This window comes from Coenobita brevimanus, chromosome 39, assembly GCF_032717465.1.
Source record: "Coenobita brevimanus isolate Jiangsu-jjx chromosome 39, ASM3271746v2, whole genome shotgun sequence".
NCBI lineage: Eukaryota > Metazoa > Arthropoda > Malacostraca > Decapoda > Coenobitidae > Coenobita > Coenobita brevimanus.
The window spans coordinates 24,827,012-24,853,363 of NC_136992.1; the positions used below are offsets into that span (position 1 = coordinate 24,827,012).

General features: G+C 39.7%; 1 protein-coding gene across 1 annotated transcript in view; it reads right to left on the reverse strand.

The window, feature by feature from the left end:
* Positions 1–3,142: 3,142 nt before the first annotated feature.
* The window catches only part of LOC145396873 (tyrosine-protein kinase Src42A-like), a 130,899-nt gene continuing 107,689 nt past the window's right edge, over positions 3,143–26,352 (reverse strand). The window contains exons 8-9 of the mRNA XM_080270160.1: positions 8,983–9,139; positions 3,143–4,675 (exon numbers count right to left, since the gene is read on the reverse strand). Coding sequence (XP_080126286.1) covers positions 4,464–4,675; positions 8,983–9,139 — 369 coding nt within the window. The 3' untranslated portion in view covers positions 3,143–4,463. The remainder of the gene's footprint in view (positions 4,676–8,982; positions 9,140–26,352) is intronic.

Sequence of the window (26,352 nt, forward strand, 5' to 3'; positions counted from 1 at the left end):
CTGCTTGTGTCATTTTTTTTTTTTTTTGGGGGGGGGAGTGCATGACGAAGATATGATACGTTTTAGTTAACAGGTTTTTAAAGGGTACACTTAACCCCTCCAGTTTGAAGTCTCTCATACAATAAATGTAAGAAGAGAGGATAAACTAAATTATATGCCCATCATTTGAAAATCATTCCCCAAACTGAAGAAAAGTATCTGATACTATCACGAATTAATTCAAAAATACATCATCAGACCCAAGGGATTAACAGGCAATTTTTCAGTAATTTATAGTAAGCTTAACCACATCAGTCTGATGACCTATTTAGTAATACATAAATGCTTGCTATTTCCATCAGCATCATCATTACCAACCAGAACATAAACTCACTCAAAACAAAATGAAAAATACAACAATGGATTGAAGGGACTGAGTGAAAAGGAACGTTAAAAAAGGCTGCTTATGATGAGGGCTTACTGTACACAAAAAAATAAATAAAATAAAGCACCAGTGGTTCTCTTCAGAGTGCCAAATAAAAGAAAAGGTAGAAATGGAATCATTTAATATACAGGATCTATGAACTGCCATTCAGCTGTACAGTAGAAAATAATAGAAAATAATCTCTTAAATAACTGCCATAAACATAACATAAAACAGAAGACAACAATGCTGGCCGGTGTAGGGAAGCATCAAGACCAGGGGCCGTATTTATAAACTCTCCTCACTTGTGTATAAAAATGCTAGTATATTTATTTATTAGGCATAGAAACTTATCTGCCATGTACAGCTGACATTTATGTTTGGCTCCACTCATACAACCAGCAAAATACTCCACAATCAAATCAGTAAAAAGTGTGTTAATACTTTACTGTTACGGCAACTTGTTTATCCTGTAAAGTGGTTAACCCCTTCAATCCAATGATACATTATCATCTTATTCTCACTTCCACCAGATGATCTGACTCAGCTCATGAAAAACATTCTGTACTGGAAGGATTACAAAGAATTTCATTAACCCTGTCACAACATAATGTCTCTTCATACACTAATACAATCGTCTTAAGGCAGGAAAAATAAAATAAAATACATAACTGAACTGAAGGGATTAATGTGTATATGACTGCTTGTATATACGTGTGTGCACACACACTCATGCACACATGCACACGCATACACGTGCGCACACGCATACATGCGCACACACGCACGCATATGCACACACACACACAGCAATGGAGATTTCATTAAGTGAATGGTACGATCCTCTATAAATACCTCCCCCAATCAACTCTTGATAAAGGGGCTATGTATTTAAAAACCAGTGTCAGGTTGTTTCACAATACTGTACTGGCAAAAGTAGCAGTCAGCAACATTAACTGTCACCTCGTGCTTTTCTCTCCTTTGATACAGAAAATTGATCTCGAAGTTAAAGCAAATGACAGTAATGACACAAAACTGTTATCAAATGCAGTAGTCATCAGTCACCTTTTTCTCTCTATCAATATTGAAAACTAGTCAAGAATCTGAAGCAGATTACACTGATGACACTACACTTTTGCCACATGGTTATCACTATCAGCTGCTGCAGTTTCGTGTGACTGATTTTGCAAGTCCACAAACAGGGAACAGGGACAGCCAACTGGGCTTTTGTTGCTGACTGCACCTAGGATGAGATATTTTCAGAACATCACATGTAGTTCAGGCAGTCCTCATTATAAGTCATGGATGTTATCTAAAATATCACAACTTTCTCCATACAACTGGTATGGTACATGGTGGGGGAGGGGACTAACAAATCTGCTGTACAGACTTTAACAGAATTGTAATTTTTTATTTTACTTGGACTTAACTCTCTGAATTCATTTTTTTTTTTTTTTTTTTTTTTTAAGTTTATTCTTGTACTATCAGACAATTACATTCAACTTAAGCACTCCAGTACTGATGGGTTAACACAGGCTCTAAATCCCCCCCAATTTTATTGAGAAAAGTTGCTCCTTATCTGAATAAAAAAAATAAATAAATAAATAAAAAAGACTGAAGGGGCTAACAGCAAACCAAGAATGTCAAGAAAAATGACATATAATGAAGACTTAGTGCACTTAGCATGTCAGGTTTCATGCCTTGACACTTGGTCATTAAGGAAGATAGCACAGACCACAGAGAGAATTTATAGGATACAGTGATGCAACAAGTGAGGCAGGAAAACAGAAACTGAAACTGCAAAATACCAAACATTCAATTTAGATGGCAAGCCCCAAGAGATAGTGGTCCATAATTTTGTCAGCTTAGGAGGCTTTCTAGCAACTCTTCCTTACCAGTATATTTCTGCATACGGCACATTAATACTCTTGTGTTATGTATGGAATAAACTTCGACGTAAAAAAGAAGACTTAAATAAGATACTGTACAAGAGAAAAATAATGTACACTAAAATATACAAAATAAATGACCAAGGAAGAGGTGCAACAAACCCTTCTCAGCTCACAAGAGTACAGCCCAGTGTCTCATCTGAAATGGGAAATAACTGTCTATTTAGAAAGATGTACAGGCAATCCTCGTCATTATCGGACATGTTAGAATATATTCAATCTTATTCTACAAAACTGGTTCTGTAAAGTGGGGAAAACTGGCATATCAACTTTATAGGTAACAATGGAGTTTTAATAGGCAGTCTTTCAATAGTTAATGTGGACTTTGAGAGAGAAAAAAAAAAATGAAAAGTTATCTAACGAGGACTTACTGTAACTATGATTACTTACTCATGAGCTTCATGACACAACAGGAAACTTAGTTGTTCTCAGGAAATGTTATATGCATTTTGATACACCAAAGAGACCACTGTCCCACTCTCAATATTTACACAGAAATATGTAGAAATAGAGACCTTAATTTATGGGTAGTTGTGCGGGTTTTGTCGACGATTCTAAATGAGTCTCCCTCCCTCTTTGCAGCTTGGTCGCTAAGTTTTCACACCAGATTTCAAAAGTAGCCTTTTGGGCCCTGAAGTCATTATTTTTATCATGGTAGATTCTCAAAGAACCTTTTGACTTTTGAGCCACAAAGTTACCAAGATTGAGCACATTTCCAAGCACATACAGTAAACATGTGGCCACAAAACGATGACCAGAATGTATGTACTGTACAATACGTGGAGAGAAAAAAAAAAAAAAAAAAAAAAAAAAAAATCTTTGGTGCAGTTCTAAGGCCATAACATGAAATCGATGCGGAGGAAACTGACCCACCTCTCTACCTAAATACTGTACTTGTGACACTGTAATGTAAATACCTAACTACAATGGGATACCCGACAACAGAGTCCCCAAAATATTGCATACCAGCTCTGTTGTGTGAATCACAGTTAAAGAAGAGTTGTGGGAAGAGGAAAGAATAACAGAGACAGGACAAGCTGAGAATACACTCTGAAGCTTGACAATAAACTGCCTTGTTGCCTCAAATTACCAAACAGCCAGTAACAACACAGTAAAATACTGATAACTAATGAAACATCTCCCTCCAGCCAACAGCATAGTAAGCTTCCTCTCCACAACAGGCAGGGAGTTACTGAAGGTCTTGAGTAAACAAACACGGATATTGCCGGGATTCTTGACAACCAAGGAATATTAATCTTGTGTTCCTTGCCTAAGCTCGACAAATAAAACTTCAGTAACCCTGAATGCATATCACAAATCCCTTTTAGCATGAAAAACCTACTAAAAAAAAAATGCTAAATGAAAGCCTTGGTTAATTCTGCTGAATCTAAAGAATCTCTCAAGATCCAGGATCCCATGGGATGCGGCGTACTCCAGGGTTTGATATTTAAGAAAACTTGAGGCCACAGATCCACTGTTTTGGCTAACTGATTTCCAAGTAAGTCTGACATGTAGAATACTTGGACCACCAACTCTCTGAATATATCTCATTTAATACTTGGGGTCACAGAATGCACCAGCATATACTGTATATAAAACACGAGCTGCACTTGTGATTTAGAACACACTTTCCCAATCTTACCACATGAGAAGAACAAACATACCATTCTTGCAGGAACACACTGTGGCTCCAGTTCTCAGGAAATATGTGATCATCTTTTTTATAATTCACATTTCGCTTCTTGCCCACTATCTCGCATTGCAGTTCAGATTAAGGTGAACCTTCCCCACTTGTCCTGCCTGAGTCATATGGCCAGACATATTAAGTCATTTATGATGTCCTTCCATTGGTGTGAGAGTCTGTGTACTGTGAACCATGACTACTGAGTGAATCCATGTCAGTTGGCTGCTACTCCAAGCACGCACAGCACACTGACCTTGATGACTCCAGACAGTGGTACTCACTTAACCCCCAGTCAATCCTCAGGAAGCCCCGAGGGCTGCTTTGACTGGAGCGGGGTTAGGGCAGGAAGGGCAGGGCAAGGCTAAGTGAAAGCAGGATAGAGCTCCATGTCCGCACGACCTCCGGACCTGGGCTTGTGGGCGGAGGGTCAGTAGGCCACCGCTGCTTCCTTGTACTCAGACCCTTCCAGTGTGAAGAAGTCCTCCAGCTTCCATGTGAGTGTCTCAAAGGTGGGTCGCTTCATTGGGTCTTTGTGCCAGCACTCCACCATGATGTCATAGAGTGCAGGTGGGCAGCCCGGTGGCGGTGGCATGCGATACCCATGTTCCACCTGGTGTAGCACCTCTGCATTCGTCATGCCTGGGAATGCAATAAATTATTAATGTTAACTAATATTTTACACACAAAATAAAACAGTAATGGCCATTTTATTAAAACTGAGGTGCAAAGACATGAGCAGGCCAGCAATTTTCTATGATTATTTCTGAAGCATGTAATGCTGAAACAACAAGACAGACTTTTGTGTACCACTGCTGATTCCACTTTGTAATGTATGATGCTCAGTGATGAAATCTCACAACTACAAGTGTTCCATTACTGACTGTCAAATATTAAGAGGACTGTTCTCATCTTTGATTCCTCAGCTTTAATGTTAAGGCCATAAAACCTTATCAGCAGTCTATTTGCAGAATTATTCTACAAAACCCAAACACAGAACAACATCTATCAGTTAATAATGAAACTACATTTAAAACATGCTACTTACTGAAAGACACAGCTTTCAATCTATGACATATTTAATTTGCTTTCAATTTTAAACCTATGAATCAAATTCCCACAGCAGCGTTTCCAAATGTCTAATCCTGAAGCTTTTCAAGGTGGCTGCAACAAAAGGGTAGTTTATTCTTCTTATGTGTCAACGATGTATTCCAAAATACAGCATTTTTTGCATACATTTCATGCTATGTACTGGGAGAGTTGGTAAACCAGCTTGTTAAGTATCAATGAAACTTTAAGAGGAATATGTCTGTAGTTTACATGGAAAAAAAAAAAAAAAAAAAAAAATATATATATATATATATATATATATATCAGTGTGATTCTGCTGTGGTAATATAACCCCTCATCAAAATCTCCCACCACCACAAGCCTCCCTTCCTCTTCTACACTTCCACTTCTCTTTCATCCTGTCTCTCCTCCTCCTCTTACTATTAGCTTAATTTCACTTTACTAACCCTCTCATGGTTGAAACAACTCTAGTACAGTACTGTATTTCACCAACCGGCAGAGGAGTTGATTCAACTTAGCATAATTTGTATATTCCCAAGTGTGTTAAAACCACCATCATTATCATGATAAGGACAACTCCAGTACAGTAAGACCTTCCTGTATGTCAGTGATATGTTCCATACAACTCACACTGTTAGGACTGGAATCTCCTTTACAGGCAGCAACAAAACTTTATTAGGTGATTATGTAACTGTGCAACAGAGTAAAACTGAACTTCAAAAGTGGGAACACAATAAGGATTTTCTGTACTGTGTTCCAGATAACACCAAATTAGCTAATACAGGTGAGAATGATTCAGAGAGGCCTATAAACGTAAACCCATAATATGTGTGATATACTGTATATTCAACGACTTGTGTGTTAAGTGAATGTGACATACTTTCATCCTGGAAGAGTTTTTACCTGTTTCCTGTACACCTGGAAACCATTTACTATGCTGAGTAGTAACCTTCAAACCAAATTTTGACACCTGGTGGTTTAGTAGGTAATGATGGTGCTCCAATAGGATTGAGCCAGTGAAAGCTTATATCCAAGGGGTGGTTGGGGTTTACTGCTCATGTAATGCCACTCAGGGATGAGTGAGGCTGGTCACTCTCACCTTAAATGTCAGGACCAACTTTCCTAGCCCTGGGCTCCTACACTCCTCATGGGGCAACGTAGAATTGGATGATGAATGAATGAATGAATCTTACAACAGGCCAGATATCTGAGTGGTTGATACTTTCACACAGTTCTGCACTGGAGATTTTTTAAAATTTTATTCTTTATAATTTGAACCCTGTGACCTACAGTATCTAAGGGTGCCCTTCCTCACTATCAATTCAGCCTGCCCCACCCACTGCAGTTTCTCCCCTCCCCCAAAAAATGATTTTAAACACTTATCTCTGAAATTACTGCATGTATTTACAAAAAAAAAAAAAAAAAAAAAAAAAAAATCAAGCTTGCCTGAAATCAATAAGCATTGTAATGATAAGGTAAAGGTGGGGATAGGTGTTTGCCTGCAGTGCTCATCTGTAAGACCATTTGAGACCATGGCAGGTTATTCACCCACTATACTAGAATATAAGGCCACAGCATCATCCACACTTTCAGCTACCTACCATTGGCACTACCCTAGGAGTAGGAATGTGGGTACTATTGCTGGCTACCAAATCCTATCAATCTATCTATTGCCAAATGCCTTAAACCCATATGGGGTGGCCACAAACAAATCGCCTCCATGTCGCCCTGTTCCCCGACATTTCACTGCCCTGCTCCCAACTCGCATCCCCCTCTCTCATATACATCTCCACTCTATCCGTCCATCTCATCCTTGGCCTCCCCCTCCCACTCTCCCCCTCCACCTCACTCACATACACTCTCCTCATCAGTCTCTCACTCTCCATCCTCTCCACATGGCCAAACCACCTCAATGTGTTTCTCCTAATGCTACCTACCACATCTACATCCACACCACAATGCTCCTTCACATCCTCATTTGTCAGTCTGTCTCTCCACGTGACTCCACAGACTCCTCTCAAATAATTCATTTCCAATGCTCTCACTCTTGACTCGTGTCCCTCCAACAACGTCCAAGCGTCACTTCCATACGTTAAAGCTGGTATCACAATACCGTCATGTAGTAACTTTTTCACTTCCATGCTCACTTCCCCGTTTCTCATCACTGCTTTCAAGGAACCAGCAACCTCTCGTCCTTGTTGTACCCTTTCCAGCACTTCACTCTCCAAACTTCCATCCTTACTCATCACACTACCAAAGTACTTAAATGTACTCAAATTTTCCATTTCCTCATCATTCAACCTCAATGTACATTCACTGACTTCACTTCTCTTGAAGACCGTAACTCTCCTCTTCCCTACATTCACCTTTAGATTACGTTTCTTACACACTCTCCCAAACTCATCCACCAAGCCCTGCAGCTCCCCTTCGTCTTCAGTTAACAACACAGTATCATCTGCAAACAACAGTACAGGAAGTTTCCAAACACTACCCTCTCTCACTAGGGCTACTCCAACATCCACTGCCCTACCTTGTATCTCTTTTATAACCCCATCCATGTACAGATTGAACAACCATGTAGACATGACACATCCCTGTTTCAATCCAACCTTCAAACAGAAAAATTCACTCAGTTCACTACCCACACGCACTGCAGCCTTAGCACCCTCATACATACTCTTCACAGCATTCAACAACTTCCCATTTACTCCATATATTCTTAATACTTTCCATAATCCTTGTCTATCCACTCTGTCATATGCTTTCTCCAAATCCATGAAGGCTGCATAAAGCTTCTTTCCCTTCTCCAGAAACTTTTCCACTAAAGATCAAGAATGAAAATCTGATCTACACAACCTCTCCTCTTCCTAAAACCTCCCTGTTCTTCTCCAACTAATTCCTCTGCTACCAAGTTGCTAGTCCAATGTCACCAGGGTTCAAATTCTGGTGCAGGCAGTTACAGACAACTGATTCACATGTCAATCCACCCTTTGTAGTTTGGTAGGTAAAATGAATACCTCATAATAATAAAAACTAATCTAACTTAATACAGTATAATTAGCCTGCTTTAAGCTTAATCCCTTTAGACCAATGACATGTTTAATATGCTAACACCAGACAATTTCATTCAGCTCTGGTAAGATGTCACTGGGCTGCAGGGGATAAAATAATAAAAGTAATTCACATGACATCACCTGACCTGAACCTATTCCTTGATGGACCTGAAACTCCATATATTCCAGAATATACCTGATGACCAGAATGGACAGAAATGGTCCTGATCTGATCTGAGTTGGAACATAACTGAACTGACCTGAACATGGATTTACTATCACCTGAAAGGCCCTTTCGGATGTTAATGGGTCTGAAATGCCTAAGGAAACATAAAGTAATGACTGGGCCTGATGTGGCCTGAACTGACATGATTTAATATAACTGTACCTGGAGTGGTCATAGACAGCAATTAATCTGACTGCACCTGAAAAACTATATGTACAATAGTCCATAACGGAAGTGACTGGTTCTAAATGGACCTAACTGACTTTTGGTAGTAAGTTTTTAACTCTGGACATAAAATCTATATTTCTATACATACATTCATAAGTTACTGCTTTGCCACTTAGACCCACTATCCATGCTATATACTATACATGTTCAGGACTGGAACGATGGTGTTGGCAGGAATGTTTTTATGACATCTGTGGGTCTTGTGGACGATCAGCAGACTTTTAACAACAATGAAATTTACAAATTGATCTCTACCCCAACTTGGGATTAATCTCATGTCTTTTCAGACTGTTCAACCCCATGCATTTTCCACTACACCATCACCTTCTATGACAATACAGCAGACTGAATATAGATGCTCCTCAACTCACCAGGGTAGGGGATGCGACCGTACGTAATGAGTTCAGTAAGGAGGATGCCGAAGGACCAGACGTCACTCTTGATGGAGAACTTGGAGTAATTGGCAGCTTCTGGGGCTGTCCACTTGATAGGGAACCTGGCACCCACACGTGCTTCGTACTCATCCTCCTATAGCCGTTTAGGGTGTAGGGTGGACAGTGTGGGAGATTGAGAGTACCACAGGGACAAGATAGGGTCAGATATTGTTTGATGTGGTGGTGTGGGGTAAAATGTGGTACATTGTGGGATGGTAATCCATATCATGGTGTATTGTGGTGAGTTGCAATAATATAAGAACAGTAAAGTAAGGTATGGTGAGGTACAGTTAGTTATGATGAAACAAAGTGAGATGAGGTGTCACAAGATATGATGTGTGAATAATGAGGTGATAATGTAGTTGTGAGGAATCGGCAAAGGTAGGGTCAGAAGGATATATGAGGTGTGGGAGGGAGAGGCAGAGAGGAGGTAAGAGGGAGATGAGGAAAAGCAGGAAGGAAAAAACATGTACATTAGTAATCAATAACAATAAACAAATGAATACATATATACAAATGCAAAAAAATACATGAAACAGTGCAGCACAACCTCAACACAACTACACTTTTGTACGATACCTTAAATGTTTACGTCAAGGCTATACTATGATGAAAATCAATGCACATTATACAAAGAAAAAAATATATATATCTTTGAACACCTTAATGAAGTCATATTAAACTATTGCTACAACACCAAAGGCAACTGCAATTAACATTAAAAAGTGGAGAATGAAAAGTAATTTACAGATTCTGATAGGCACATACACACACACACACGATAATCAGGCAAAATATAATTACAGGTATATTTATGGCATATTAAGTATACACACTGGGTTTAGATGTATACTTAGGTTCATGATGCATCTTCATACATCAGACTTGTCCATCATGTTGCTAAATCACTGTATAAAATATCCATAGCATAGCAATGTCAATCAGTGCCATCGTACATCATCTAATCCAGCTAAGACTCTCATTTATGAATTAGGGCAATATTAGACACTACCACTTCTGAAGACTTTCCTCTACTTGTAAATTTTCAGCTAATTACTAGTAAAACTATTATTATTAAAACTTCTCACATCCTTATGCAAAGTTTTATTATTCTTGTCAATATTATAATTTTTCCCTATTTTAAAACTGCAACATTTAAAAGGCTACTTGGCATACAGCCTTCAAACTTGGCCAACTTAGTTGGACAGCTGTCTGTTTCTTTTGGCCAAATATGGTGGCAATCCATTAACTGTATCTCCAGAAATATTCCAGAACACAGAAAAGTGAGTCAGTCATGCTATCTCAAGAACTGCTTAAGCTAGGAAGCTGAAACTTTACTACAAAATAGCCTTACGGCGAACACAGGCCGGAAGGAAGTATAATTCCATTGATTCCAATCAGCTGATTATTCTCTGAGATCACCTGGAGTAAAAAATTGAGAGTTTTCTGGATGTCATCTAATTTTCCATGAAGGATTAAAGCTAGAGACTGTGATCACCTATGGTGACATGCACAAGATCAGTGGGCTTGACCTAAAGGTGCCATTATAGCCTGGATTCTAGCAGGCAATGGCCATGGGAAGTTTTTCTTGATCAAAATTGTCCTTGGACAACTTTAATGTGTTCTAGGTATTATTATTATCATCTTTGTGGTAGGTGGGGGCGCTCACCATCCACTCACTCGATGTAGTGCTGCTGTCGGGTGTCAGCCCTTTCCTCTCCTCCATCCTTCTTTCCTTCCATCCTCTTCTGTCTTCCTTTACTTCATTCTTTTCTTGTCCTTCTGCCTACGGGTAACTTTACACTTCCTCTTCTGTCTTTCTTTCCTTCATTCTTTCCTCTTCCTTCTGCCTGTGGGTGACTCTATACTGAGTGACAAGCCAAATGGTTTCCTGTACACCATGAAACCATTTACTACGCTGGGTGGTAATCATATAACCAAATTTTGGCGCCTGGTGGTTTAGATTGCGCTCCAATCGGATTGATCCAGTGAAGGTTTATATCCAAAGGGTGGTTGGGGTTGATTGTTCATATAATGCCACTCAGGGATGAGTGAGGCTGGTCACTCTCATCTTAAATGTCGGGACCAACTGCTTAGCCCCGGGCTCCTATGCTCCTCATGGGGCAATGTAGGATTGGATGATGTATGGATGGATGGATTATTACCCCCTCTCTCTCTCTCTCTCTCTTACACACACACACACACACACACACACACACACACACACAAAACCCATGCACACACATACACACACAAAGAATATAAAACATGCAAATTTGACATTTCATTTTTTTTAAATAAAAAGATAGCTTGTATAGACAAAATGTACTGTAAATATTCTTCATAAATACCATAAAAAATTAATGAAATTTCACTTCTGCATAGCTTCACCCTCCACCCCCACCCCCCAAAAAAGAACAGTAAATAACATCCTCAACGTAAGTACTTAAATTATTTTTGGAACAGACAAGCAAATTAATCCAGCCTTAATACTGCAAAAAGAACTGTTAAACATCAAACACCAATAACTCCAACAAAGTATACTATTTACAGTATATCAGTAAATAATAATACTGCACTACCACATACAAAATGGAATATCTTAACACTGCTCTTAAAGCCATAATCAAGTACTGTACACTGCTGTGGTCCTATCAAAACATGTATGCTGATGATGCAGTACTACTTGCATATACCAGACAAGAACATGGTAGACTAGTGCAGAGTTTTGCTGATGTCTGTGAGCGTCGTGCCTTAAGAATAAATGTAGAAAAGAGTAAAGTGATGGTTACTGAGACAGAAGGTAACTCCCAGTTGGATGTTACAGTGAATGGAGAGAGACTGGAACTGGGGAGAGAGTTTAAATACCTGGGTACAGTGGTAGAAAAGAGAGGAAAATGTGCAAAGGAAAAGGAAGCAGAGTGACACAAGGAAGTAAAGAAGCTGGTGCTATGAAGGCCTTGACAAGAAACAGAGGCTTGAGTGTTGCTGCTGCACGAGACTTACAAGAAGGAGTGTTAGTACCAACTTTAACATATGGATGTGAGACCATGGTGTGGCATGAAAAGGAAAAGTCAAGAGTGACAGCAGTGGCGATGGGACTGCTGAGAAATGTACGTGGAGTACAGAGAGTGGACAGGATACGAAATAATGTGATTTGTGAAAGATGTGGAGTAAGGAAGTCTGTGGACACCAGAACTGAAAAGAGTGTACTGAGATTGTATGGTCATGAGCAGAGAGTGGATAACAACAGAGTGGTGAAAAAGGTATATCTGAGCGAATTTGAAGGAGGGAGGAGGTGAGGCAGGCCAAGGAGAGGGTGATGGGATATGGTGGATGAGTGTGTGTGGAAGTGAGGTATGGAGGTCAGTGGGGATAGGGGACTGACAAAAGATCGAGCTGGCTGGATGAATGTTGTGAGAAGTGCATGATCAGGGATTTGGCACCCCTTTTTAATGTGACAGCATCTGGACTGACTCTAACGGATACATTTATGTGAAGCTACAGAATGTTGTGAATGTTTTTGGCGAATCAGATAGAACCAAGATTCCGGGGGCTTGAATGATGGGTGAATGGAAGCATGGCCCATTGGACTGGGCAAACTTGGGCTGTCTGGACGTTGCTACTCCTCACCCCGCCCTAGGGTGGGAAAGGAGGTCCGGATGATAAATGATGATGATATATAGATATATATATCAATTCTATCTCCCAGCAACAGAATTAACTCTCTCATGGTCAGGGCAACTCAGTATTCTATCCTAGCTGTTTTTATTCAGCTGAGAGTGAGTCACGGAAGCCAAGTGTTAAGTACAGTCCCAATTCAAATACTAATTGCATTCTATTCCAGCTAAAACCAGATGTTCTGATTCAACTAAAAGTGAGCCACAGGAGCCTGAGAGTGTTAAGGCCTATCAGGCAGCCAATCAGAACCATAATCAAATAAGGTCAGCAAGAAGTCTAGCATCTCTTTCCATGCAATTCATTTTGCATATGCATAAGTAACACACAGGAGAATGTTAACCTGTTAAGTATGGTATTATATATTCTTGTTACCATCAAAAGATTTTTTTCTTTTAAGCTTCAGGGAAACTTCTCATGCTATGCAGGTTCTACACCGTAAGGGCCAACCATGACACAGCTCTACTATACATGTTCAAGGAATGTTTTACAGGTCCTGGTGAGCAACCATTTTCTGTCACTGGAAAAGTGATCTGCCTCCATTCCGTGCTTAACACACGGGTAAAGGCAAGGAAGACATTTGTGGTGTAAGGGTAGAGACTGCTTATGAACACTGTTGGAGCGGCTGTTTTCTGTGTGAGAGTATCAATATATTATCAAGGAGACCTCAACAAGGTGTCTGTGGCAACAATAATCTCCTACAGCTATGTGTCTTGCAAATTGTCTGGTGGTGACAAGAATTACTAAAGCAAGACATCACTATATTCAAAAGGTTAGTGTGTAATACTGAAAAATAACCAGAGTAGGGACAGAGTGTTAAGGGAATCTTCCTGTCCACAAGAAGGTGGCGCAAGAATATATTCAACAACAATGACCAAATCCTTGGGAGCTTGATTCCAAGTAGATATAACCAAAATATTTTGTACCTTAGAGCATATTAACTCTCTCATCATTAGGAACAATCTCTAGTATTTCATTAAAGCTAACACCAAAGCATTTCTTTCAGCTGGGGGTGAGTTGCAGGAGCCAGAAAAAGTTAATACTGCCACCAGTAACTCTCTCATGGTCAACACAATTTGTATATTATTCCAGCCAACACTATATTATTCTATTCAGCCAACAATTAGTCACAAGAGCTTGACAATGTTAACAAAGTTGAAAAACAGTAAGATTTTAGAAATCTGTATATAAACTGAATATCTTCTACACTTCAGCGGCTACACAGAAAACAATACTGGGGCAAAATATAACCCTTAATAAAAAATGAAAATTCATATATAAAAATGTAAGATCATGTAAATTTTAACTCCTTCAATCCAATGACATACAAGTGCTTTCTACCTCATTCTTCCTATCTCATGATGATTTGCTTCAAGCTGAATATGGAAGGGTTAGATTAAGGCCAAATCTAACCCCTCCAGAAAAAAAAAATAAATATACAATAAAACCTCGTTATAACGGACTTCAATAGCCGGAATTCGCTTTTATCAGACTCAAGGAGCTATCGAACTAAATTTCTATACATCGGAAATACAGTAATCCCGCATATTTCGCGGTAGTTACGTTCTTGTAACCCCCGCGAAAAATCAATTTCGCGAATACTCTATTAACAATTGAATCTTGCACATGTGTCCACCATGCTGCCCATTACACAGTCCATGTCCATACTGATTGCGAGACAATTCGCCGTCAGACAATTCCCCGTCAAAACATGGACGATTCCCCTTCAGAACAATTCGCACCCTGGACGATTCCCCGCCATTCTATAAATATACTAATCAGTACTTTTATAAATATACTTATTATTAATTAATCAATACTTTAATAACTATATTTCAGGGAGATCCAGCAACGTCTATGTTTAGTAGCGTAAGTTCTGGATATTATTTATTAGTTGCACCTTTAGTCAATAATTAACTTGTTTCTTCCTCGCTGTAGTCGCCTTTGAATTATATTCTAGTGTCACCAATAGCTATCTTCATTAATGAAGGCGAATTGTCTTTTGTTGTGACTGCGAATTGTCCCGAAACCTCCATACTCATCCCGAAATACCTTCTTACAAGATTGAAAGCACATACTCCATTATGAAGGAAAAACGTAAACACCGTACTGTAATACACAGTTATCTACACATTTATTCACAAAACAGTACAAAATAAAAAGATGCATTAACTGGTGATAGCAAACACTCGCACGGTCGTTTCTTAGCTTGTCCAATAACACAATTTTCTCTGCTAAGGTCACAACTTTTCTTGATCGTTTTGTCACTTTGGAGTTCTTACTAATTGTATTATTAGCCTTTGGTGAGGCTGGCTTACGTCCTGGGGCCATGTGGAAAGCAAGTGGGAGGCAAGAGGCTCGTATCATAGTGCGGTTACAAGTACAGGTAACTCGCACGGAAGACGAGGGTTTCGTTCCTACCGTGCCGTGTTAGGTGCGAAATCGCGTATATTTAAACTACTCCGTATTTTGCTCCCTAGACCCCCCCAAATGTGTTGTTTTGCTGTTATCTGTCACTAGAAAGCACTTTAAGTGGTTAGAAGGTTTATTTAATGTTATAACTCACAAATACAGTACTCCTGAGCAAAACTTCAACACACAAATACTGTACGTAAACACAAGGAAACATTCCGACGCCGATCATAGGTAATCATATAAATTAGGTTAACTGGTACCAGTGCTTTAACTTACAAGTACATACCAGAACAGTACATATTTAACTTAGAAATGCAGTACTGTGATATCGAATGATTTCAGTACATAATCTGTTAGGAATGGCTGGAAAAAAAAAATGTTATGAATACATTTTCACCTTTTTGATATATGTTTATAGTTTCGAGTTATTTTTTACGTTATCGTTGTGCCCATGCTTGGAAAAGGGAGCGAAAGAGTTGAATTTTCAGTCCTAAATGAGAAAACTGCACGTCCTCCAAGGCTAGACTCTGCCACGGGAGAATAAAGTGGAGGGTCAGTCCGATTAGCAATAAGGAACTTGTGTCACAACTTCAAGCTCCCACACCACGAGAATGGCTAAAAATAGAATCGTAATGCAGTTTCAGAACTAACAATAAGTCTAATTATTACGAATACAGATACAAAGCAGAAATAAATACGTTTACAGACAGGGAAAACGTATTTCTTCCGTCATAACATGTTCATCTTTCTCTATCATTTTACGTTCATCTTTATCATTTTACCTTGTTATTTCCGCAATATATAATGCTGTCTCGTAAACAGGGTGGTTGTTTGTGTTTTGCAAGGGAGGAAAAAGGTTGTATTTTCTGTCTGGGTCGAGATAATGGGTGTAACTATGTGTGGTTAGGCATGGCCACGAGCGAAAAAATCGTACATCCACTCATCACGATAGCCGGTGGTGAACTGACAGATGATACATGAGAGGGTGAAGTCAAGGTCATGTCCCAGATTTTCGTTCACTTCCCGAAAGTTTTCACAGTTTTCTACAAGCTGCAAACCATTACAGCAAACCTGAGCAAATAGGTAAAGATACCAAGACAAAAATGTATTTTTCTCTTATTATAAGTCTTTAACGAACAAAAGGCAATCAGGTTAACTGGTTACAAGGCTTTATGTAATGCTTTAATTGCTTACAAGTACATACCAGAACAGTAAATATTTAACTTACAAATACAGTACTGTAGAAAAGCAGTACAGTAAGAGTTTAACGAACAAACAAAAAAGGCAATATTCCGACGCCGATCATGGGTAATCATATAATTCGGGTTATCTGGTTACAAGGCTTTATTTAATGATTTAACTTTATTTAAGTGCTTACAAGTACAGTACATACGAGAACAGTAAATATTTAACTTACAAATACTGAACAGCACTGTGGAAAAAACGAACAAATAAAAAAGGCAATATTCTGACGCCTATCAGGTAAACTGGTTATAAGACTATTTCTTGCTTTAACGTTATTTAATAGTACTTTAAGTTGCACATAAACTTACCAGAACAGTACAGTACTGTAAATATTTAACTTACAAATACTGTGCTACTGTACTCGGGAATGTCTCACTCACTGAATAATTTCCCGCCTAGATCGTCACGTAATCAAAACAAACCGCGCGCTGCGGTGACGTTCGAGGATTTGATCTTTCAAAGGCCTCTCCTGCGTTAATTTGTAGTTTTCATAATGGTTTTTAAATCTTACGTTGTCTTATATGTATCCCAGCCCTTACCGTGTATAATTGAGAGCGCGTTCCGTGAGATCGTGTTCCATGCGAGTTACCTGTACACCAGACATGAAAGGCAGTCAGGCGTGGACTGAGGAATGCGGGGCAGAGAGCAGTGTTGCCATATCCAAACAACGAAATTATGCTAGGGCAATGAAAAAATTATGCTAGATTGAGCAAATTTGTTCCAAGTAAAAAATGAATTATGCTAACTTGAAGCTAAATGATAAAATTCTATACATATTCGTGCAACATATTAATTATGTATTGTTTACTATGAAAATATTAAAATGAACCTACATACAGTAAGAGGATAAAAATCGGTTTTCTGCCCATACTGCTTTTTCCCATGAAACTTAGGTTTTTCTGATGGATTTTGATGTGATTCATTCGATTTTGAGCATCATTTCCGTCGGAAATAACCAGATTTTGAGATATGACCCCCCCCTCATCCCCCTGCAATAATGGGGGATCTTTGGGGAATCGGGGGTTATAGAGAGGGGGGGAAACACAGAAAATGGTCATTTCCGACTGAAATGAAGCTGAAAATCGAATGAATCATACCAAAATCCATCGGAAAAACCTAGGTTTCATGGGTAAATACAAAGCTCAAACTTATCCTAACCTAACCTAACCTAACCTAAAACCTAACCTAACCTAACCTAAAACCTAATCCAACCTAACCTAACATAACCTAACCTAATCCAACCCAACCAAGCCCAAACTGAAAGTAATCAACTATTCAAACATCTTACCTTATTCGTCTCTCTCTCTCTCTCTCTCTGATTTGTAGCTTTTATAAAATTATTCCAAAAATATTCCATTCCATTCTAAATTATGCTAGAATGATGCTAAAACTTCTAATATGCTAAAAAATATTCCAGACTCGAAAATTTGATCAAAATTATGCTAAAAGAATAAAATTATGCTACATATGGTAACACTGGCAGAGGGGCCATGGGAAAGGGACAGAGGGTGGCGTGAGTTTACCGCGCTACAATTGGAAGCTGCGGGAATTTCAAATTTTTTGTTTTCTCTATATTCAAGGATATTTTAGTTGAACTTATTAATGCTAAGAAAATCCGCGAGAGGGCAAAACCGTAGACAAAAAATCCGCAAAAAATGCGGGATTACTGTACTCCGATAAAGCCAGAAGCAGTCTGGACTGCCTGACCACTTCAGCTATGTTCACCACAATAAGGTAAATAAAAGACATGCTTATCAGTGTACAGTACAGTATAATATTATATATAATATACCATTTGACTAATGCAGTCAATGGTAGTCAAAACAGTTTAAAAACTGGTCATGCGATCCGGACTAATGTCTGAAATATCGGAAAAATCTGGGTTAGCAGGGGGAAGTCCGGACATCGCTTTTATCAGAATTTCATATTTTTTGGAATGGTTTGGGCCCCAATTAGTCCATTATAGTAAGGTGTGTGTGTGTGTGTGTATATATATATACAGTAATCCCTCTAATATCCGAACGCCCAATATCCGAACATCCCCACTAACCGGACATAATCCTCCTGGGATCCAATATTCCCAAAATGGGCCAAAAACCGCAAAAAATTTGAAAAAAATCTGACTTTTTTTCCCTCCCATAATTTGAAATTCCCGCCTGGCGCCGAACAGCTGTTACACCATGGTCCCTTCACCCCTTCCTTCCTCCCCCTCCCCCTCCCCCCTCCCCTGTCAGGTTGCCATTTGGTATTTTTCATTACCAAGTGTGGGCCAATTTGGTAATGAAAAATTCGTTTGGTAATGAATTAGAATAATGCATTACCAAATGGATTTTTCACATGTATGAGGATACACAGGATGGAGATGGTGGATTGTTTGCTCTCTCTGATTAATCTGCTACCCTACATAGTGAGAAAATAATCAACATGGTGTTAGTTATAAGGAGAGTGATTACATGTATTTCCACTTGTATATATAATTAGTGAAGAATATATGCTAGCTTTACGAATTTGGTAATGAAAAGTTATATTTGACAATGAAAGTTGAGGAGATTGGTAATGTGGCTGTTGCGATCTGGCAACTCTGTTACCCCACCAACATCAACAGTCACAGCTTAACTCCGATGGAGAGCAGATACTCATAACAGTGCAAGCCACAGGTGCTTGTTTTTTGTGAATAAACAGTGAATAAACTGCAATACCTTGCCACTAGAACACACAGGAATTTACAGTGTTGTGCAGTGTTAAGAAATTAGAATTTAGAGTGCAGAGGATTAACTGTGGACTGCAAACTGGCGGTTCAAACCAGTCCAGGAGCAAGGGACTTGTAAGTACCCAGAATGTTTAATATTGTATAAACTCACCTCTAAAACCTCATTTTATGGTTCTTTTGCATTTATTTCAGTCTTTTATGTCCCTTATTGGTGTGATTTGGGTCTTAAATAGGTGCAATGCATGTCCAGAGTTAGTTGTATAGGTGTTTTTCAGAGTTAGGGTCCATAAGTACAAGTCCATGAGCTGGGGCCCAATATCCGGACAGGACCACTATCTGGACCTGCCTATGGCTCTATTAGTTCGGATATTGGAGGGATTACTGTATATATATATATATATATATATATATATATAATATATATATATATATATATATATATATATATATATATATATATATATGTATGTATATATTTATATATATATATATATATATATATATATATGTATATATATCATCATCATCATCATCATCATCATCATCATCATCAGCCATTATAAGTCCACTGCTGAACAAAGGCCTCCCCCAACCTTGTCCACGAATTCCTTGACTGAGCCAATCTTTGCCACGTTTTCCCTGCAAATTTCTCTATCTCATCTCTCCACCTCCTGTCTGGCCTTTTTCTGCTACGCTTACCATCTCTTGGTGTCCAGTCAATCAACCTCTTGCTCCATCGATTATCCCTTGTCCTTGCTACATGGCCTGCCCACCTCCATTTCTGTTCTATTATAAGTTCTATAATATCTTTGACTTTAGTCTGCTTTCTCACCCAAGCTGATCTTTTCCTGTCTCTTAAAGATATTCCCAACATTGACCTTTCCATTGCTCTCTGAGAACGAATCAATTTATTTTCCATCGATTTTGTCAGTTTCCAAGTCTCACAACCATACGTCATAGCTGGAATTATACATTCGTTATATACTTTTCGTTTCATACAAACTGGCAAGCTACTTTTCATTATGTCTCTATGTTTACTGAAAGTTTTCCATCCAATTGTAATGCGTCTTTTTATTTCGCTTCATTATCTTTCGTTAATTTTAGTATTTGTCCCAGGTAATTGTACTCCTCAACTTCTTCAAGAATTTCTCCACTTATTCTAATGACGCTTTTTGGTGTTTGAGGATTAAACAATACTTTAGTTTTACTCCGGTTCATCTTTAGCCCTACATTGAGACTTTCTCTGTTCAGGTCATTTAACATTTCTTGCAACGTCTCTGCTTTTTCTGAAATTAGGACAATGTCATCTGCAAATCTTAAATGGTTTAGCTTTTCTCCATCTATGTTTACTCCTTTGTTTTCCCAGTCTAGCTTTCTGAAAATACTTTCTAGGCATGCTGTAAATAACTTTGGTGAAATTGTATCTCCCTGACGCACGCCCTTCTCAATCTTAATTTTCTCCGAGTCCTTATGTAATTTAACTGTAGCAGTTCCCTCTTTATATATGTTTTCGAGCACTTTTACAATGTTCCCATTCACTCCTTGTTCTCGCAATGAATTTATAATTGCTATGTGCTCCACTGAGTCGAAAGCCTTTTCGTAATCAACAAAACCTAAGCAGTGGTTTATTATATTCTGTAGTTTTCTCACTTAGCTGATTCATTGTGTGCTGATGATCAGTGGTCGAATACCCGCATCAGAATCCTGCCTGTTCACAAGGTTGGTTTTCCTCCAAATTTGTAGTTACTGTATTCTGTTTGTAAGAACTTTAGTGAAAAGTTTGTAAATGACTGATAGCAAGCTAATGGGTCGATAGTTACTAAGGTCTTTTGAGTCGCCTTTTTTATAAAGTACAATAACAATTGCATTACACCATGTTTTGGGAATTTTCTTCTGTTTTATACATTGGGTAAATAAGTGAGCAAGCCTATTTTGTACTTTTGCTCCTGCATCCAACAGTAAATCTGCTACTATTCCATCTTCTCCCAGAGCCTTCCCTCTTTTCATATTTTTAAGAGAAATATTTACTTCGTCTGGTGTTATCTCAAGTATTTCACTTGTGTCAACAGAAAAGTTTGCTATTGGTAATACTGTCTTTGATGCATACAGTTCTTTGTAAAATTCTTCAACCCGCTTCAACATCATATCTCTGCATTTAATGGCTTCACTGTTTTTGTCTTTTAGTGATGTAATTTGTTGCTTTCCAAGTGCCATTTTATTTCGGACCTGTTTCAGACTTTTTCCTTTTTTGATGGTTTCTTTGATTTGATCCATGTTTCTCTTTCTTTTTTCTTCTCTTTGTCTTTTGTTGATCTATCTATCTATTGCCAGACGCCATTATCCCATAAGGGGTGGCCATTTGACTTTGAGTTATTTGTTTTACGGGGAGGGGCATTAACCCTCCACCAACCCACTTGTTGGAACGTAGGAAGCACGTATGGTTTGGTTATATGGTTACCACCCAGCGTTGTAAATGGTTTTCTTGGCTTACAGGAAACCATTTAGCTTGTCACTCAATGTAAAGCCACCCATAAAGGAAAGAAAAGCAATAAGAAGTGACAGGCAAGATGGGAGAAATAGGAAGAGAGGAGGGCAGGCAGAGAAAAAGAATGATAAAGGCTAAGGAAGAAGTAGGCAGCACTACACCAAGTGAGTGGATGATGGTCGCCACCACCTACCACTAGCTTATTTAATTCCGCTCGTTCTTTTTCATCTTTCTTTGTTTTTACTTTCATTACCTTTCTTTTTTTCATAAGCTCAAGTGTCTTCTCTGAATTCTTCCCGGCTTTGGTTGTATTAGGTTTTCCTACTACCTCCGCTGATTCTTTTAGGACTTTTGTTAGTCTGTCATTCAACTCATCAATGTCACATTCAGCAGAACTGAGAGCCTGAAATCTGTTCCTTATTTCCAATTGAAAAGCTGCTTTGTTTTCGCTGACTTTTATTGGGAATATCTTTTTGTCTTTAATCATCATCTTTCACTTTTGAAATTGAACCTTGCTGTGCAACCCACCATTCTATGGTCACTTCCAATATTTATTTTGTTGATAACTGTGACGTTAGTGATTGTTATTCTTATTTGCTATAATGAAGTCGATTTCATTCTTTGTTTCTCCATTTGGGCTTCTCCAGGTCCACTTTCTCCCTGTTCTTTTGTGAAAAAATGTGTTCATTATTCTCATGTTAAACATTTCTGCAAAGTTTCCCAACATTTCTCCTCTTTCGTTCCTTTCTCCCACTCCAAATTTTCCCATACATGCTTCTCCATTTTTTGATTTTCCAACTTTTGCATTGAAGTCTCCCATGAGTACAGTATAGGTGGTCTTTTCTTCTTCCATAATCTGGGAGATGTCATCACAGAATGTTTCAATTTCTTCATCTGGGCTCTGAGAAGTTGGTGCATATACTTGTATCACTTTCAGGGTATATTTTTTGCACAGTCTAATTACAACCACTGCTGCTCTGTCAGATGCACTGCCGAATTTAACAATGTTGTCTGCAAGATTTCTGTTAATTAGAAATCCCACACCACTAACTCTTTCATTTTCCCTTCCTCTGTAGTAAAATAGGTGGCCACTGTCATTTAGCTGAATTACTTTTTCTTCTTTTCTGTGGGTCTCACTCAAACCTACAATATCCCAACTAATGTTTTCCAGTTCAGCCATTAAGTTATCAAGTTTGTAATCTTCAGCGAGGTTTCTTACATTGTATGCATAGATATTCATTGATTTAAGAGTGTTTAATATCCCAGTCACTATCTTGTCAACACAGTGCTTACTCACTTTCGGTGGCACACTGCCCATAAGCACAGGAGGCAGCGCAGTTGGACCTTTAATAGACGATGATCCAACAGGAACGCCCATCAAATACTTTGCAATAGAACTTATGTACAGTATATGTACAGTATATGTATATATATATATATACATATACACAGTGGGCTTGCACAGTGCGCGTCACCGCAGTGCGCGATTCGCCTTGTGCACGAGTGACCAAAAATCATAACCAAAAACCCTTTAATGCGCAAGTTTACCGCACAGAACACGAGGCAGAGGCAAAGAGTGGCTCAAAAATGCCATTTTCTACTAGTGCGCGACCACCCCTCACAGAGCGCGTCACGTGTCGTCATGTTGATGCACAGAATTTCCCAGGCATTCTACTGCGCAGCTTGGGGTACAAGGGAGCGGGCGCGCCATAACAGTCCCGGCTCGTGCACTGTGCGGATCCACTCTCTACAGCTAACCTGTCATGTACAACATGTGGTGTTTTTTGTGCTGCCTGTACTTTGCTGCACCATGGCTCCAACCCCAAGAGTAAAGAAACTTCTGACGCACACCACCAAGTTAAAGATATTTAAGATGAAGGAGGAGGGTCAAGGAAACACGGCTATCGGGAGAACCCTGGGACTGGCTGAATCTACTGTGAGAACTGTGTGGAAGAACCGTGAAGCCATAAAGGCTGCAGTGAAGACGTACGGTGCCTCTGACCTAGACGGCCGTTCGCAGGTGGGAAATCGTGTTATGATATTAATGGAGCGCTATCTTGCCACCTTCATAATGCGGAAAGAAAAGGAAGGTGTTCCATTCAATGGAAGATTTATTCGGAACCAAGGCCAGCTCTTTTACAAGGCTGCATCTCGAAGGTTAAAAGTGGAAAAACCGTTCAGGGCATCGGTTGGATGGCTGGACCGTTTTCTCAAGCGCAAGGAACTCCGTTGCGTGAAATTGTCTGGTGAACGTGCCTCTGCCGATGAGCTGGCCGCGAGAGACTATCCTGCAATATTTAAAACAATTACTGAAGAGGGACAGTACACCAAGGACCAGATCTACAACATCGATGAAACGTCCTTATATTACAAGGCCATGTCAAAATCAACTTACATTGCTAAAAGACAGAAACAAGCCCCTGGTTGCAAGCTCCAGAAGTGTAAGATGATGGTAATGTTCGCTGTAAACCTTTCGGGGAGCCACAAGATGAGGCCAGTTGTTGTACACGCAGCTTCACATCCAAGGTGCTACAAAAACCTCACAAACATGGATGCAAGTGGCGTGTATTGGTATAAGTCCGTAAATGGTTGGATGACCGGGAACATTATGGCAGACTGATTAACGAGGCGGTGTGTCGCTGATGCCAGGGCCAAGTGTCGGGAACTGGGCATTCCATTTAAGATGCTCCTTGTGTTTGATAACGCACCAAGTCACCCTCCATACCTGGAAGATCTTCACAAGGATTGTCGTGTTGTGTTTCTGCCGCTCCGCACAACGTCACTAATGCAGCCACTGGATCAGGAACTAATTACCACAGTGAAGCATTTCTACCATAAGGAAGTGTACGACTACCTACGCAGGAAGACCGACACACAAGAGGAGCTTCATGCCCTACAAGAAGATCATGACGAAGACCTTGATGAGGCATCTGCTCCCGTTCCATCTCCACCAGCACCTCTATCCCGACCTACCACAGATCCCATGACTGTTGAGGCATTTTGGCGTAACTTTACGGTGAAGGGCGCAGTTGAATTTCTCCTTCAAGCCTGGCACCAGATTACACCTGCAACGGTGAACCATGCGTGGCGAATGCTCGTGCCTCACCTGTGCATCACCCAGGAGACAGCCATTCAACCACTGGCCGATACTGAGGCAGCAACATTGACAGCAGCACAAGCTGTACCAGGTTTCGAGGACATTACATTGGTGGACATACAAGAAGTGCACACTGCTACTGAGGAACAGCCTCCCGAGGAAGTGTTGCAACGGACAGACGAGGCTGACGCAGAGCCCAACGCCAGACAGAGTCAAGTTGAGCAGCCTAGTGTGATGGAAGGCAGGACCGAGCTGTGTATGTCAAACATTAGCAAGATCCTTGCTGCCGTGGATAATCTCAAGGAAGAGGTGACGGCACAGGAAGTGAGCAACCTAAGAACGGAGGAACTTCTGGTTGGTATCAACAAACTCTTCTGTTTCTACACAGACAGGCACAGGGAAGAAATAAACAGGAGAAGACAGACGCTCACAACAAGCTACACACAGCGGGCTCAAGTTGGTGAAATAGCACAACCATCGACATCGTCTGCACCTGATCCTGTTGAAGATGAAGAGGATGCGATGTCAGAAGTGTCAGCATTGAACTTTGAAGGGTTTATGGCCGAAGAGATTGACTTGGATGCTCCTGGGGAAGGTGATCAAGAGGAGTCTGTGGAGGGAAGTGTTGGTGCAGTGGGAGGTGTGGTGGGGAGCGCGGCGATGTAAGTGTTACCGCGCTTCGGAACCCCTGTTATTTAAGGTCATCAGGCCTGTTGTCTACTGTTGTTAAGGTGACTACCCATATTTTTGTTATTGTACCTATAGCTTTAGTACAATGTCCAGGTATGAGGGGGTACTGCCCATATGTAATTATTCCCATATGATTATGTATTCCTAGTACGCGAATTCCCAGTGCGCGAGGCCGTGCACCGCCCAATCTCTCGCGCACTATGCGAGCCCACTGTATATATACACAGTATATGTATAACATATCTAGCTATCTATCTACCTACCTACTATTGCCAGACGCCATAAACCCGTAAGGGGTGGCCATTTGACTTTGAGTTATTTCTTTTATGGGGAAGGGCACTAACCCTCCACCAACCCACTTGTTGACATGTAGGAAGCACGTTTGGTTTGGTTATATGGTTACCACCCAGCATTGTAAATGGCTTCTTGGCTTACAGGAAATCATTTGGCTTGTCACTCAATGTAAAGCCACCTGCAAATGAAAGAAAAGCAATAAGAAGTGACTGGAAAGATGGGAGAAATAGGAAGAGAGGAGGGCAGGCACAGAAAAACAATGATAAAGACTGAGGAAGAAGTAAGCAGCAATACATCAAGTGAGTGGATGATGGTCGCCACCACCTACCAATATATATATATATATATATATATATATATATATATATATATATCCTATGGTGATTCAAACCATCAGGAGAGAGCAAGATTAAAAAGAAAAAAAAATCAGATTAAAAGTATTAAATGAGTAAGATTTGAACCTCTAAGTGGACATCTACCTGAAGCCCAGGTTAAGTTAAATGTTCCAAGCTACTGGATATTCATTACTGTGAGATCATTATATTGTACCATGACACACAAAGGTTCATCAACACTGCCCTAATGGGTGTTGTAATGGGGGTTAAATTAACAATTTTTATGTGGTTGCAACATGAAGCACAAATGACTATGAGAAGGAAGGATAATCTCCAGTAGAGTAAGGCACCAGGTTTC